The following is a 16,701-nucleotide window of genomic DNA, read 5'->3' on the forward strand; positions in this document are numbered from 1 at the left end:
ACCTGGGACCTTCCACATGCTACAGGGGTCACCCCCCCAAAAAAAAAAGTTGGATTCTTTTGTTTTGGTTTTAGCATATAAATTTTTTGGCGTCATGAAGGAAGGGTAGGTAACCAGAAGGATAGGTGAGAGGCCTTTTTAGAGAGGAAAGAAGTTTCAGGAAGCACACATAAGACCTGTCAGGAAGAGCCAGCGTCCCTTACAGGCCTGTCGCGTCTTTTCTGTCAGTCTTGAGCTCTTCAGGTGAATTAGTCCCGACTCTTGCTTTTAATGTGTCAGGCCATGCAGTTAGTCTAAGAATGTCGTCGTGGGCCAGAGCCTCATTGACCATTTAAGATCGCTTGGCTCCTTCTGTCGTAGCCCTGCCACTTCATGTCATGGGTTCTTCATCCTCTTTGCTCAGAGGGAGCTGCTGCTTTTCTCCTCTCTGCACAGCGTGGGTTGTCTGTCTCCTGTCGTTCGTGCTGCCCGCAGTGCTGCTCTTTGTGCCTTAGCTAACAGCTGCTTGGTTGTCTCATCTGTCCTTCGTATGCAGATAACCACCCCGTCCAGGGTTGCAACCAGAGGGGCTTAGATTTGGTTTCTTAAAGAACAAAGAACCTTGACAAAATCACTTGTGATGGCTGCAGGTGCGTCATTTAATGTAACTCTGGAAGTTTGGAGACATTCACAGTTCTGCACATGTGTGCAGTACTTAATAGTAGTTCTCTGACACCGTAACCTGACAGCCTAAAGACATTCCGAATTGTTCATGAGACTGCCACTCATCTCTGAGGGCTGGTCTGCTGATTGAAACGGAGAACGAAATAGGGCATCGTCCGTTTCTTCATAGGGTGTCTCTAGGATGGGCTTGAACCCCTTCACATGGTGCTCCTCAGTTGTCGTGAGAGCTTGCCGAATCTAGGCTGCAGCTCGAAAGTGCCTGGAGGTGTCAGCACGCGACGCAGCTGAAGGCCTCTAAGACCCTTTCAGTGACTGGTGTTACATCTGCTCTGTTCCTCGAGCCTGCTCTCTTCCTCCTTCTAGTACTTTCCTTTACTCTTGGTAGCCAGCTGACTCTCTTAGCCCCTTAGAATTTCTCTCCCTTTGCCTTCCTTCTTTTGATTCTTCCTGCCTATAATAATACTGTTTTTTCTTGAGAAGTCTGAATTCACCATTGTCCTCATTACCCATATCAGTGTCAACGCCGAACTGCCCCCTTCCCAAACAGATCTTACCTTTTCATTATAGTTTCCGTACCTTAAAACGCTGTAGTGATGTTGTTTGTACCACATGAACATGCATTTACATATTGATGCCTTGCGTATCTGTTCAATGCAATTATGTGTCTTTCAGTCCCAACAAAATTTTCATTTCAAGACTGGTAGCTTTGTCCTTTATCATACATTTTTCACCATAGCACCTGGGTAAACAGCAACTAATAAATAATCCTTAGAGAAATATTGTGGCTTAAAATCTTGAAATGTTACGAATGCATTTGTGATAGCTTACCTAGGAAAAAATACTGCTTGAGTGCTTCCTTTGCTGGGGTTTAGTCTAGATCTTACCTCAGTTTTAGCATTTTCAGGTGTCTGAGATGTGCACCTTTTTTTTTTTTTTTTTTTTTTTTTGCTTTTTTTTTTTGCTTTTTTAGGGCTGCACCCATGGCATATGGAGGTTCCCAGGCTTGAGGTCTAATTGGAGCTACAGCTGCTGGCCTACGCCACAGCCACAGCAATGTGGGGTCTGAGCCACATCTGCGACCTACACCACAATTCACAGCAATGCCAGATCCTTAACCCACTGAGTGAGGCCAGAGATCGAACCCACAACCTCATGGTTCCTAGTCGGATTCGTTTCTGCTGTGCCACAACGGGAACTCCAGAGATGTGCACTTTGAAATGTTAGAGTAAGATGCATAGTTCAAAGTTTTTTTCTCAGGAGACACTAATTTTTTTTCTTAATGTATTTTATTTCAATAGCAGTCTGTAATCCTTTTTTGTTGATGTTGGGGTTTTTTTTTAAACTTTTATTTTGGAAAATAAAGCAAATGAAATTGACATGTGAAGAGATTTTGAAGTTTAGATCCACGTACCTCTAATCACAGTACGCATTCTCCTGAGAACATACCTTTAAAATGAGGGGCTTACAAACTTAGGTTTCACCTGGACCGTGATTGTGTCATGTGTTAGCACGTGTCCCGCAATGTAGTGTTCTGAAGTCATCTGGCCGATCTCACAGGAGAAGCCTTCCGGGGTTCTCCCCCAGCAGTTCTCCCTTCTGTCACCAGCACGACAGGGTCGCTGCTCGAGTTGTACTCTTGCACCCTTGTTCTCCGAATGCAGTTATCCAAGATTAATTTGACATGGAATTGGAACATCATAGTGTGCTTTAAGACCTGTTGGGATGTTTAGTTTGGCTTTTTTCTAACTGTGTGCATAGAGAATGTTTATGGCATGATTTTGTTTGCTTCGTCTTTTTTCTGCAGCTCATTGCCTGCACTCTTTTGGCTTGATTTTGCATGTTTTAAAAGAACTCTTTTGTCTTTCTAACTCAATTAGATAAGCTCTAATCGAGCTCTGTCATTTATTTGTACCTCTCAAAGTAGATGACTAGTTAGAAGCCTGAATCAGCTTTCATTTGAATCACCTGGTCTCCTCTCAGTTAACTAGGCAGCAGTGGCTTAAAGGACAGTCTGAGGAAGAGGAGCTCTCCCCTGATGATGAGTATTCCTTTAGCGATGGTTACCACGATTGCTGTCCTCTTTTGTTCGGTGGCTGACTGCTGTTTTCGGGTTGCTTTTTTCTCAAGATCTCTTAGCAGTGGCCCAAGGGTTGTGGAAGATGACTAAAGTTATTGTCTTGCTTTCTTTGAGATTCCGGCCTATTAAAGGAAGGCAAGAAGAACTAAAGGAAGTAATTGAACGTTTTAAGAAAGACGAGCACTTGGAGAAAGCCTTCAAATGTTTGACTTCAGGCGAATGGGCACGGCACTATTTTCTCAACAAGAACAAAATGCAAGAGAAATTATTCAAGGAACATGTAGGTTTATTAATAAAATTAGTACTGTTTATCTGTTTGAACAAGAGTAAAGGAATCTCAAGCCTAAGTTTTAGTGAACACTGAAATTTTGAGTCGGACTTTCGGGACACTAGTCAGTATGAAGATCTAATACTACTGGTCATTTATATGACCGTCCACAGAGAAACCCTGGTCGCCAGAAGTGAGATTTATTGTGAACTTGTAGAGTAACATAGACATCAGGTTTACAAGTATTTGAAGTTTTAAAATAACAGAATTTGTTACTGAATCTTAAAATTTTTTACATAGTTGGTGGTGATTTGCTTTTATAATTCTGAGGAAGTCTAGCAGGATTAATAATTCAACATAAAGTAAATATCAAATTTCTTTTTCTGTTTTAGGTATTTATTTACTTGCGAATGTTTGCGACTGACAGTGGATTTGAAATATTGCCTTGTAATAGATACTCTTCAGAACAAAATGGAGCCAAAATAGTTGCAACGAAAGAGTGGTAACTATTATACTAGTATAAACCCATAAAGTAATTTTATTTAGAGCTTTCTCTTAAGTTACTGTTCACGAGCTGAGCAGTTGTGAGAGGGAGTAAAGTTGGAGCTTACCCCACAGGAGCCAGGGCAGTGCTGGAACCTCAGCCCTGTGACCAGGGTCAGGACGCTGGAATTCGAAGGTTGACTTGAGGAGTTCCCGTCGTGGCACAGCGGAAGTGAATCCGACTGTGAACCATGACTGTGGGTTCGATCCCTGGCCTTGCTCAGTGGGTTAAGGATCCAGCATTGCCATGAGCTGTGGTGTAGGTCGCAGACGTGGCCCAGATCCCACCTTGCCATGGCTGTGGTGTAGGCTGGCAGCTGTAGCTCCAATTGGACCTCCAGCCTGGGAACCTCCATATGCTGGGGTACGGCCCTAAAAAGCAAAAAAAAAAAAAAAAAAGTCGTCTGAGTTGAACCAGATGCTGTCTGTAAGCCAGAGTGCTTTGTGTTTTCCTTGTATTGGTCTGGGCACCTGCTCCAGGACTGCTGAGAGGCTTGGGGTGCCGGGCTTGGTTAGCCTGGTTCCAGAGTCAGTGTTTTACTGGCCTGTAAGAGTGGTTGCATATGAAGTCTTAATGATCCTAGGAGTTTCATAGGTAGAAACCTCCTCGCACACTGCCGTCCTAAAAGTATATGTATGTGTCCAGCCAGGAAGGATAAAAGCCATATATGAAAGAATGTGTGATTCTATCTTTGCTCTAATGCTTGTCCCCTGCCTTATCTCCCAGAAGAAACATGTAGCCCCTCTCTGACATCACCCCTCATGTTTTTCATAGCAAGAATTTTAGGGTCAGGTACCTGAAAATAGAACAGGCAAAGGGCATCACGACCCCCAGGCCTCTCGAACGGGTGTTTGTACGTGAGTGTGCGTTGTCTGCCGTGGGATGGCAGCAAGCCTGCTAACCGGCTCCCACGGCTCTTGGTGTTGGTCAGCGGGTGTGGAGTGTTGAGATCTTGGGTTTCAGAGCTGCTTGCCTGGTGGAGGAGCCACCAGCCATGTATGGCTGTTGAGCCTTTGATAGGTGGCCAGTCCGGATCAAGAAGTGCTGTAAATGTGACACACACACCAGACTTTATTTTGAATTGTATTTCTCAGGGTTCTCCGACAGCACAGCAGGTTAGGGATCCAGTCTTGTCACTGCAGCGGCTTGTGCACTGCGGGACACAGGCACGGCCAAAAAAAGAAATGTTGTTGTCATTAAAATTTCATAATGATTACCTGCTGGATTATATTGGTTATAGGGAGTTCCCTAGTAAAGTGTATTACTAGGAGTCGTGGCTCAGCGGAAACGAAGCCGACTAGTATCCGTGAGGATACGTGTTTGATCCCTGGTCTCACTCAGTGGGTTAAGGATCTGGCATCGCCATGAGCTGTGGTGTAGGTCGCAGATGTGGCTTGGATCCAGCATTGCTGTGGCTGTGGCTGTGGTGAAGGCCAGCAGCTGCAGTTCTGATTCGACCCCTAGCCTGGGAACTTCTATATGCTTTGGGTATAGCCCTAAAAAGACCAAAACAAAACAAAACAAAAAAACCCAAAACCAAAAAACATACGTATGTACATGTATGTGTGTGTGTGTATATATATATATGTATGTATATATATGTGTGTGTGTATATATGTGTGTGTATATATATGTATATATACGCGTATGTATATATATAGTAACTAAAGGTACTTGCACCTGTTTGCATTTTCCTGCCTTATTATGGCTACTGGGACACTGGAGGTTGCAGATTCGGCCCACGTTACATTTGGATGGTGCTGCTCTGGAGGTGGCATCCCAGCTCTGGGTTCTCCGGACCCTTTCCTGCCACTTGTCTCTCCCCCGCCCCCCCCAGTGCCAGCCAGTTGCGTTCAGCGCAGTGGTTGTTGAGGCTTTTCTCTCTGTAGGACACTGCTGGGTCTCGCAGGGGGATTCATAGATGTAGGCAGCAGATTCTTGAAGGACTTCCCAGGCTCTGCTGAGGACGAGGCCGCTGTAGGAGTAACCATGGCCCAAGGCGTGGGGCTTCCAGTGAGGACGAGGTGATGGCCCAGTGGGGATCCAAGTGAGTCGGCTGAGATACGCGTAGCTAGATCTTCTCAGTTCCTGGTGTTTATTGGACAGGCTTATTTTATTAAAGAAGCCTTATTACTTATAATTACTAGTAATTTTTAACATCGCGTATTTTAAATAGGAAACGAAATGACAAAATAGAATTACTGGTGGGTTGTATTGCCGAACTTTCAGAAATTGAGGAGAACATGCTACTTAGACATGGAGAAAACGACTTCAGTGTCATGTATTCCACAAGGAAAAACTGTGCTCAGCTCTGGCTTGGTCCTGCTGCGTTTATAAACCATGGTAAGCTCTGTTTTAAGGTGTTAGCTCTAGTGTTGGGTAGCACCGCTAAAACTGTGAGGGAGTGACCTTCTCTTCCTGTAAGGAGGGTTGGAAATAGAATTTCTTCTCTTTTTGCACAAACTTATTAAAGGAGATATTCCTGTAGTTTAACTTGAGACCTAAAACTTCTATCAGAAATGGGTAAACACTATGTGGAAAGCTTATTTCAGATTTCTGTAATTGTTCGTGTTTCAGATCTTATCTACAGTTAATTGACTTTATCTTTTGGACATTTTTCAGATTGCAGACCTAACTGTAAGGTAAGCATAAAAACTTTTTTCTCTCAAGTATTTTGTTTCTGCTTTAGCTTTGAGTTTCTTAATGAGTTCATTTTATTTCAGTTTGTGTCAACCGGTCGAGATACAGCGTGTGTGAAGGCTCTGAGAGATATTGAACCTGGAGAAGAAATTTCTTGTTACTATGGAGATGGGTTTTTTGGAGAAAATAATGAGTTCTGCGAGTGTTACACCTGTGAAAGGTAAAGCACTGAGTCAGATGTTCGGCTGTTACTTCCTTTTACCCACCCGGCGACTCTGGGCCTAAACTCCTGTCGTCTGCTCGCTATTTAAAGGAGGGATAGTCTTTTCTGTTCCGTGGCACTGCACCCAGTTCTTCATGCATTAACAGAATCAAAGAACATAAAACTAGTTCGGGGTTTCAGCACCTGACCCCTTAAAACGTTATCCTTACCAGATGTTATTCTTACGAGTGAGTGAGAATATACATATGCTTAAAGAGAACGGGAAATACCTTACACACACGCACACGCACATAGAGCCAGGGAGGCTTGCTCCAGAACTGGCAAGTGAAGATCAAACCACTGACAGCCATGGAAAACCTGGGAGGTTGTCTTGTGTACTACCAAGCTGTATCTTCTGGAATTATGTTTTGAATTTTTTTTTCCTTTTCTTTTTAAGGCCACATCTGCAGCCTATGGAAATTCCCAGGCAAAGGGTCGAATCAGAGCTGCAGCTGCCAGCCTACAGCACAGCTCACGGCAATGCCAGTTCCCTGACCCACTGAGTGAGGCCAGGGATCGAACCCGCATCCTCATAGATACTAGTCGGGTTTGTTTCCACTGTGCCATGAAGGGAACTCCTTGGAATTATGTTTTGATGCGCATGCTCTTAATTCCCAAGTTCTCTTACTTGGCGAGGGACTTCTCGTTTTGACCCATCAAGATTCTGGAATCTTTGTAGAAATCCCCCACATCCAACTTAGCAGGACTCCTTGTCCATGCTACTCACTGTGGCAGCTTCTTAGAGAGAGAGCTTCACAGGCTCGTCCAGGCCAGTGCTGCAGGACGCCCCCACACCTGCCTAGGCAGGCAGGGCACAGCCACCCTGGGAGAGACCTGGTGGTGTGGCCACCCTGCCGGTGCAGAGGCCCAGACCAGCCCAGCCTTGGAGCCCTAGTTCTCTCCACTTGAGATGCCTTTGCCCGTGGAAGCAGAGATGGACAGCAGAGATGCTGCTTCTCTGAGAACCCCCAGCCTCCAGGCACGAGCCTCAGGAGAAGGGGTAATTCCCCAGAGGCCACACGTCCCTTCCTTCTGGGCGACCAGAGGTTCCCCTGCTGTGGGGAGAGAGCAGAGGCCTGGGTCACGGTACAACCCCAGCTGTTCCTCTGCCAGCACTGGGCTCTCCATGCCATGAAGGGACAGTAGAAAGCCTATTCCTGGTGTGCTTATCTTCTTCTACATTAAAAAAATGGTTCAGACATTGCTTAAATCTTAGGCTAGTCTACACCGTGACCTTTTAAATCCATGAAGTGGTTTAATTGCAGTTGAATGATGTTCTAAAACCCTTTCTTAGAAACAGCGTAGTGTAGCAGTTACTGCCTGAGACCCGCCCAGGCTGGAATCCTGTGACTGCATTTCATTAGCAATGTGATCAGGCAGCTTAACTGCTTTTGTACCTTAATTACCCGATCTGTAAAGTGGGAATAATATCAGAGCCATCTCCTTGGGTTGCTGTGAGGATTAAATTAATCTCACAAAAATATGTAAAACAATACACAGTTAATAGTCAGATGTTAGCTATAGACTTGTTTTTTGTTTCTGGCTATTTTCCCATTAGAATATAAGCTCCATTGCAGCTTTTTCATTTCCTGCTCTATCCCCAGATATAGTGTCTAGAACAGTACCTGTCACATAGTGGATGTGTGATAAATATTTGGTGAATGAATGGAGCAGGTGATATATGCTAACAGGTTTTTGGAGGCTGTCCTGAAAAATGGAACCACATGTACAGGAATCCAGATCAGCCCTGAAGCAGCTCTTTGACTGGTTTAGAACTGCACGTGCCATTGTAATCCGCTCCCTGGGCGGATTAGTTCTCTCGCATGGACTCCGTCTCCCTCTGGTCTTTTGGGGGAACCCTGCCCACCCCACAGGGTTAGTGTGAGAAAAAGAAACGGGCAGCAGTTCCCGTTGTGGCTAGGTTCCCTTCGGCCTTAGAAAAGGCAAAAAGGCAAAAATAAACAAACAAATAAATAAATATACAGAGTAAACTTAATAGAGAAAGACTAGAAGAATGTTTGTGTGACCTTGCAGTAGTGGAAGTCTTTTGAAAGTAGGTAAAACATAAGATAGGGTGAAGACGAAAATTTTTGAATGACCGAAAGCAAAAGTCAGGCTGAAGGGAGAAAGAAGTACACAGATGGCAGAGTTACTGTCCCAAGTACAGAGCGTTTCTAGGAGCTCACGAAGAACAGACCGGCGTCCGCTGGAGAAGAGAAGGCTGAGGAGGATGCGGCGCCGACTGACGGCCGTAGAGCAGGAAAGAGGGCAGTAACGAGGGGTGCGTTTCTGTATCCAACTGGCAGAATTTCGAGGCGCATTTCGTGCTGCTGGTGAGGGTGTGGAGGAGCAGGCGCTTACGCGGTGTGAGTAGGGCTGTAAATTGCTAAAGCCTTTTGGGAAAGTCGTCTGGCAGTGTTTGTTCAAAATAACCATACCTTTTCCACCTGGCTGTCAGTCGCGTCGGGAAGGATCTAGCCTGTGGAAATAGGAGCACTAGTCAGTGAGGATTTGGTTTCAAGAGCAGTATAGCAGTGGAGTTCTGGCGGCAAGCAAAACAACCCACACGGTTCAGTAGTGTCCGTGGGCCGTGCTGGAATAAATTCTGCAGTGTTTACGTAAAAGGTACAGCTTCCAAAACAGGTTCAGTTCAGGTTAATTTGTGCATGATATAATGATAAGAAAGCTGGTTGTTGAGTAAGATGTATGGTATTAGCCTTTCTTGGCTTTTTTTGCTTAAAAAGAAACAACAGGAGTTCCCACTGTGGCATGGGTCACAGCGGAGGCTCGGGTTCAGCCCCTGGCCTGGGAACTTCCATGTGCCTCGGGTGTGGCCATGAAAGGAAGGAAAGAAGAAACGGCACTGCATAGGCGTGTAACCCCTGGCAGAGGAGTGGAGGTCAGGTGCCGGCAGGTGGTTATCCTGGGCTCTGGAGCTCTGGGCATGGAGGGGCCTGGGGAGCACTGTTACCTTGCGCTTTATCGTGTGTATCCTGTGATTGTTTCACTTGCAGCAGATGCAAGCATGTGTTATTTTCATAAGTTAGAAGAAGTAGGAGTTCCTGTTGTGGTGCAGTGGAAGCAAATCCCACTAGGATCCATGAGAATGTGGGTTCTCTCCCTGGCAGCGCTCAGTGGGTTAAGGGTCTGGCATTGCCGTGAGCTGTGGTGTAGGTCGCAGATGAGTTCAGATCTGGTGTCGCTGTGGTGTAGGCTGGCAGCTGCAGCTCCAGTTCAACCCCTACCCTGGGACCCTCCATATGCCACAGGTGTGGCCCTAAAAAGTTCAAAGAAATAAAAAATAAAACTGATTTCCAGATAGAATAATTCCACCATGAGTATTTATTGTATATTTAGGTATGGCCCATGTTTCCAGAAATGTTACGAGTTATGGTAAAACGGCACAGAATGTCTGAAAATACTGTATTAATCTCTTAACTCTTATGAAGTGAAAACAGCCTTTCGAATGTACACAGTGGCTTTCTGAGTGCTGTGGCGAAGAGAACCTAGAGGCTCTTAACAGTGATTTCTCGTGTACCTGCTGAAAAAAGAACCAAGGCAGTGCCACAATAAGAAGGTGGTGGTTTTGCAAAAGCATTAGTAAAAGTAGAATTCCAGTCCATTGTGGGCAGCAGTGCTCACCTTACTTCACAGAAAGGCCTCTGCATCAAGGTTAGGTCTGTGTTTCCCCGTGGCATGAGGAGCTTAAAGGGGGTGGGGAGAAAACACAGGTTTTGTTTTCCCTTAGCAAAAGGTGAAACACTCAGATTCCTTGGGGAGAAGAGTTAATTTCTCTTCATCTCACTCCTGAAAGAGAGGAACCACAGGGGGCCTCACGGAGGCTGCGTTGCTATTGTAGTGGAGTTGTCACAGTTTTGCCACAAGTTCTGAAGCTGACGTTAATGGCTCTTCTTTAACAAGCTAAGGCCAAGAAAAGGCAGATTACTGAAGGCAGTTTTGAGCAAAGAGATGTGTCATTTTTTAAATGCAGTGCGTAGCGCTTTATTTTTAACCTCATTAATTTATACTTTGCGTATAGATTTACCTTCGTGACACCGAGTCAAGTATAGGAGTGCAAAGTAGGTTCTCTAGGAAGTTTAGGAGGCCTCCTTAGGAAGCACCCACTCACTGCTGAAGAATATAGGAAGATAAAGCCAGTGTGGATCATTCTTAGCCAGTGGTAAAAGCAAGTCTTTTAATGTCTTATTTAGTAATATTTTGTTAACTTTTAATTATGTTCATGCGGTAATCAGGAAGAATGTAGCAGTTTTTTATTATTCCAGAAGTCATATTTTCACCACTACAGGCTAGCTTTCTTGTACAGAATTTCAATTAGGATTTGTTTGTATGTAACATGAACTTCTAAGTAGTAACTTAGTTTACGGAGATTTTCTTTTCTTTTTTTTTTTTTTTTTTTTTTTTTGTCTTTTTAGGGCCGCACCCGTAGCATAGGGACGTTCCCAGGCTGGGGTCGAATCAGAGCTGTAGCCGTTGGCCTACACCACAGCCACAGCAGTGCCAGATCCTTAACCTACTGAATGTGGCCAGGGATCATACCCACATCCTCATGGATATTAGTCAGATTCATCAGCGCCGGGCCACAGTGGGAATTCCTGGAAATTCTCTTTTAATTCCTTGATTCTCAGTATTCCGGTAACAGTGTTAAACTGTGCAGAACAAAGCTGAGATACAGTTAACAGGTGAGTTATTTAAGCTGCAGTTGAGACTTAATAACTAGTATACCAGCCAGTTTTAAAACTGAAAAATGAATTATTTATTTTTACCCACACGTGAAATTCTACAGGGTCCAGTAGCTTCTCCTGGGCTGTTAGCGATTTATTGGCAATAATCATAACAAATTGGTTTAAGTTTGGGGCTTTTTTGCCTTAATTTTACTTACATATGTATTTTGAGAATCCTAGGCTTGGCAGGCTTCCAGTGAAGGTTAAGGCCTGGCCAGTTTGTCCCATCTGCTGACCCGATGTAGCCAAGCACCCTCAGCAGCCAGGCTTGTTGTCAGTAACTAGCTGTTTAATCTGTGCTCTTTCTTTTGCAGACGGGGAACTGGTGCTTTTAAATCCAGAGTGGGACTGCCTGCGCCTGCTCCTGTTATCAATAGCAAATACGGACTCAGAGAAACAGATAAGCGTTTAAATAGGCTTAAAAAGTTAGGTGACAGCAGCAAAAATTCAGACAGTCAATCTGTCAGCTCTAACACTGATGCAGATACCACTCAGGAAAAAAACAATGCAAGTAAGTAAGGGAGATTTGATAAGCATATCTTTTTTTTAAAGTATTTTCACACAGTTTGCTTTTTAAAGCATGCTTTAATAGTTTGGTCTTTTAAATACGGAGAGAGAGAAACTCTGGGATTCATGCGCTTCTCCAGCACCGCAAGGTTCTAGAAATGATTTGAGCACGAAAGCAGTCTGTATCCTGCCTCCAGACTTAACATGGTCCTCTAGATGAGATTGTCTGCTCTTCTTGAATTCTTGGTAACTGGTTATTAAATTCTTCATCGTGTGTTCCAGGGTCACCATATGTTTGACAGAAACCTTTTCGAGGTGGTAGTCTCTCTGTAGTGATGTTGTCAGGTCCTACAAGAAGACCAAGGATGGGGTGGAACCAGGCACTCACATGTCTGCGCCTGGCCAGGCTCTTAGGACGGATGATGGACTTGGGGAGTTCATAGCTTCGGGCCTCAAGGCTTCCCCCTTTTTACTGCTTGCTTGCTTGATGTTTTCAAAATGAACTGGCCCAGTTCACCAAGCCACCAGTTACCAGACTCAGAATTATGATAGAGGAGCAGTTTGAATGTCACTGTACTATGATTTGTGATAGCCACTACCCAGAGCAGCAGGAAAGACAGGAAAAGGAGGAAGAAGCAAGCTTAAGACCAGTTTTGTATGGGGGCAAGATCTAATGGAAACTGGAAAAGGAGAATGAAGAAGAAAGAGGAAAGAAAGAGAAGAAAGCCTAAACAGGCGAAAGAACACACATCCTGTCTATGGAGCTTTGAAGTCTTGGAAGCACTTGATCACGGCTGGGTTTCCTCTGGGTAACTCCCGTTTTCCCTGATGGCCTCTAAGGCAGTGGGCTGTTTAGTCCTACTGGTCTCTGATAGGAATAAAGTTTAAAAGTTTCAGTGTGGTGGTCCCCCAAGTGTTTTGCCGGTTTGGGCACTCTAAATGTCCACAGATTCTTCTTGGCACCTGCGTACCCTCTGAGATCTGACAGCTTGAGGCTTTTCTCCCTTTCTTCAGATGTTTTCAGCCCAACACTGGGTGCTCCTTCCCCTACAGGCAAGCCCAGAAAAAGGGAAGATGTCACTGCCATGAATTCCCGAGTCTGCCTGCTGCTGGGGTCAGAGGCCAGGGGACCCTCTGTAGTGGAAAAGCAGCGCTGTGCTCCTATTCCAGTCTTTACTGTCCAAGGCGAACAAGAAAGAGCAGTTAGTTCGGCATTCCCTGTTGACTGTTGGTTTTAATAATAAATGCAGCATAATCAACTTTTTGTTTTCTGAGTCTGGTTCCTTGGTGAAACTGGAGACTTGTGAACCCCACGTTGTCAATGTGTACATGAAACCCTTAGGAGCGCACTGCCATCCGTGTGCGAGGATGGCCGCGACACTGTCCACACGGCTGTGACGTTCGTGGGGGCGTTTCGTGTTTTATGCATCAACTCTCTGACCGATGCATGGATGCCAAACTCAATACACCACTTGCTTTGAAAGATCCAACTACAGGTATTTTGGGGAGGTGTCGGGTGTTCTGCTAAGTGACCACCTGGGAGAAGTTTTATCAGTAACCAAGTGCGTGTTCCAGGCCCGCGAGTCATTGAGGAGATTCCGCATGTGTGAGACTCGGGCCCCTCCCTCAGGGGGCTTATGCCTTCACTCCAGGATGGGACGGGCCCACGAGGAAGGCCCCTTGCTAGGTGTGAGAGGGTGCAGGTGACCCTCTAAGCTGTGGTCTCAGCTTTACGGAATAGAAGGACAGCACTCGACAGTGAGCATTTCTCTTAGGGTGCTTACGTATTCACATTGCCTTTCTGCAGGAGGATTGTCTGGAGTAATTCAGGGGTTGGCATGTTGCTAGGCGCGGCTCAGGGCCAAAGGAGCTGGAGGCCGGCGGCAGCCATCTCTGGAAGAGTGTGCCCCCAGTGTGTTCCTGTAGGCTGTATTTCCCTGAGTTTGTGTCTTGACCATAACCTTTGATCCGTTTGGAAGGCAGACTCATCGAGACTGCAGAGGGTGCGAGGGCAGCACTGCCCAGGCCCTCTCCCGGGGGGAGGGGCATCCTTCAGGTGCACAGCCTCGGAGTACCCGGCTTACCCTGCGGTGTGTTGAGACTTTAGCAGCTGGTTCTTTGAACAGTCTGTTTGTGTCCTTTTTAAAGAAACAGCTCTGCCTAGGTGGAAGCAGTTACTTCTTCCTTCTTTGCAGCTCCTTTTTAGGAAGGTGGCTCAGGAACCGCAACTTGACTCTGCTTCAGCACCCAGAGAGGAGACAAGAAATCCATTTTCGCATACTCAGTCCACAGAGCTGAGTTATAATGCCATTAACTAGAGATTCCAGTTTTATAGACCTCTTGTACCTCGATGGCTAGGCCACCCCCCACGGTGCCCTGCTCCAGTGTGAGTCACCGAGAAGGACACAGTGCGAGTCCCAGAGGACTTGGCCAGCGGCATCAGTTTGCTCAGCTCGACTGAGGAGCGCCTGTCCTGGAGAGGTGGGCGGGGCCGCCCCTTCTCATCTGTCGCCCGCCACAGACACCACTAGTTGGTCTGAACACTCTCTGTGAAGCCTTTCCAACACCCTGTTCCAAGCAGTCGTTCCTGTGTTAGTCACGTGAGGTGCAGGCTGCTTGTGGCGCCTGCTGAAGTTGAACCAAAGTCTTTAGCACCTTTAGATGCTTGTGTTCTCAACTGTGTGTGGCCTCGTGCTGCCTTGGCTCATACGGAGACCTGTCCACTGGGCGCAGATGCAGCTCGAGCGCTCAGGAGGCTTTGACATCATTTTCCTGCTCTTGTGTCCGGCTGTAATTCTTGATGCCCACACAGAGCTGCCTTATGATTTTAAGGACGCCCTGAAGAAACGCTGGCAGCCATAACCTGGGGCCTTTACCTAGGAGTCGGGAGCAGCCCCATGGTAACTCTGTGCTGTGTGTCAGGGGCAGGGTCACCGTAGCAGAAACCCCGAGAGCTGGAGCACAGAGCTCAGCGGAATCCCATCTCGGCCACTCATCGTAGGGGGCGGGGGGGGGCAGGCACACCCGTCCACGCGAGCTTGGTTTTCACACAGTCCTAACAGCCCTTCAGGGGATGGTCGTCAGGGTTGAGAGCGTACGGATTCGACCATTGCGCACAGTAGCCAGGGTATATTAATGGCTAAGAATGTGTGTCTCCACCTAAAACGACTGTCTAGGTTTATGCATTTGGGATTTGTCGGAGCCACAAGGGGAGAGCGCGACACATGGTGTGTCGGTGCTAAAGCCAGGGTCGCCGCAGACGCGCCTTACCACCGCTGTCGGAATCTGGAGTCTCTGGACCGTTTCCTTAGCTTGCCGCCTCGGCCGCTTTCTCATTTAGCCTGCTGTCACTGGCATTGTCAGTCCCCAAGGGTAGTGGGGCAGCAGCTCTGTGGGACGGCGACCCACTCGCTGTCATCTTAGTTACGTTGCTCACACTTCTCTGACCCGGCTTGTCCTCGTCCTTTCCGCCCTTTGACATGATGAGCACACCTTTGAGCTGGGCTTTTGCTGAGATCGTGCTTTTCAGACAAAACGAGTGTGTGATGATAAATACCTAGATGTGTAAGTGCAGGCTCTGTTGAAATAACACGTAGCATCACATGCAATCTCTTTGGTGCCGTTTACGACACACACGCAAAGTGCTTCATCAGCGATGCACCACAGGAGCCGCCAGTGAGGCTCTGGGAAGGAGGGCTGGAAGGGGAGGCCCAGGTTCAGAATCACCACAGTGAAGGTCATCTCACTGGCAGAGACAGGCCCCAAGGCAGGGACGTCTCGGGGGCCCTGAGGGGTCGTGGGAAGGGCAGCCTACCATATGTGGGGGGCCACGAGAAGGTTCCCAAGCTGAGCCTTCGAAAGGGATGAGCAGTTGGCTGAGGACAACACGTTCAAAGCAGGGAGTGTCACAGATGAAGATAAAGGGACGAGGGTGGGACTTGAACAAGTAAAGGTCATGAAGGCTGGAGTTGAAGGTGGGGAGAAGGGATGTGACCCTAACTTGTGGCCGTGATTCTTAGGGTGTTAGGTTATTGGAAGGCTGAAAGCCCATAAGAGACGTGGTGTATTAGGAGACTCCCAGTGGGCAGCTGTAGGGCGACAGGGCGGGATGTCGTTGCCGTAGTTCAGACAGGACACTGGGACATGCAGGAGTGGGCTCACCAGGACGCGGCAGCTGGCTGGGGAGGCAGTGAGGAAAAGCAGGCCTCAAGGAGGCGCCCGCAGTGTCTGCGTGGGCAGCGGGAAGGGTAGTGGTGTCACTGACCGAGGTGGAGCTTAGGAGGACCAGCTGTGAGGCTGATGGTGGGGTCAGACCTGTTGACCATCTTAGAGGTCAAGGTCCCAGTGGACATTCGGTGGTGCCGATCAGTGATTAAGGAGAGAATCTGGCCAGAGAAAGTGGTTTGGGACCTGCCAGCATATCGGTAGTTGTAGTGGTGGGAGAGAGGATGCTTATCACCTGCAGACTGTGAGCAGGGTTCCCAAGGGCCTGGGACCACAGAGGCCTGAGGACTGCAGTCGGCGGGCAGGCGGAGGCGGTGCAAGATGTGGAGAGGAAGCTTGGAGGAGGGTGTGCTCTCGCGAGCAGCCATGGAGAAGCGTTTTCAGGGAAAATCACGTCCAATAATGACTAGCAATTCTGCAGAGAAAGAAAAAAGTATGAACAAGTATGAACGCTGTGAAGTGTTTGCTGGATTTCAGAGCAGGAGGTTGTGAGAGCGATTGACAAAGGTGCTCTCAAGAGGCACCAGTTGGATCCAAAGTGCAAAGGGATTGCCGTCCAGGACACAGGGTGTATTGTGAACAGGCAATTGCAGATGTGAAATGAGAGTGGCTGGGAAAAGGAAAATGAAGGTCGAAAACCACTAAGCCTGGTCACGGAACAGTCCTTGAAGAGCCGTAGCCTGACAGCGCCTCAGCATGGGCCTGTGTGAGAGCCCAGGCCCCAGAGCACCAGGGCGGCTGCCTCAGGAAGCACGTCTTCTCGGTCACCTCGTA

The 16,701-nt window shown here is 47.1% G+C and overlaps 1 protein-coding gene across 10 annotated transcripts in view; it reads left to right on the forward strand.

Moving 5' to 3' along the window:
• The window catches only part of KMT5B (lysine methyltransferase 5B), a 57,097-nt gene that overhangs the window by 34,476 nt on the left and 5,920 nt on the right, over positions 1–16,701 (forward strand). For 5 of the 10 annotated variants that reach the window (XM_021082731.2, XM_085010559.1, XM_021082725.2 and 2 more), the window contains 6 exons: positions 2,855–3,020; positions 3,401–3,510; positions 5,729–5,895; positions 6,175–6,194; positions 6,276–6,412; positions 11,511–11,707. In XM_021082731.2, coding sequence (XP_020938390.1) covers positions 2,855–3,020; positions 3,401–3,510; positions 5,729–5,895; positions 6,175–6,194; positions 6,276–6,412; positions 11,511–11,707 — 797 coding nt within the window. Of the gene's footprint in view, positions 1–2,854; positions 3,021–3,400; positions 3,511–5,728; positions 5,913–6,174; positions 6,195–6,275; positions 6,413–11,510; positions 11,708–16,701 lie in introns of all 10 variants that reach the window. The other 5 variants (XM_085010560.1, XM_085010563.1, XM_085010561.1 and 2 more) reach the window with 1 other exon arrangement.

The sequence above is a fragment of the Sus scrofa genome, chromosome 2 (assembly GCF_054392235.1).
Source record: "Sus scrofa isolate SSC_HxYL_T2T_F1_AM1 chromosome 2, Sscrofa_HxYL_maternal_Yorkshire_Landrace_v2.0, whole genome shotgun sequence".
NCBI lineage: Eukaryota > Metazoa > Chordata > Mammalia > Artiodactyla > Suidae > Sus > Sus scrofa.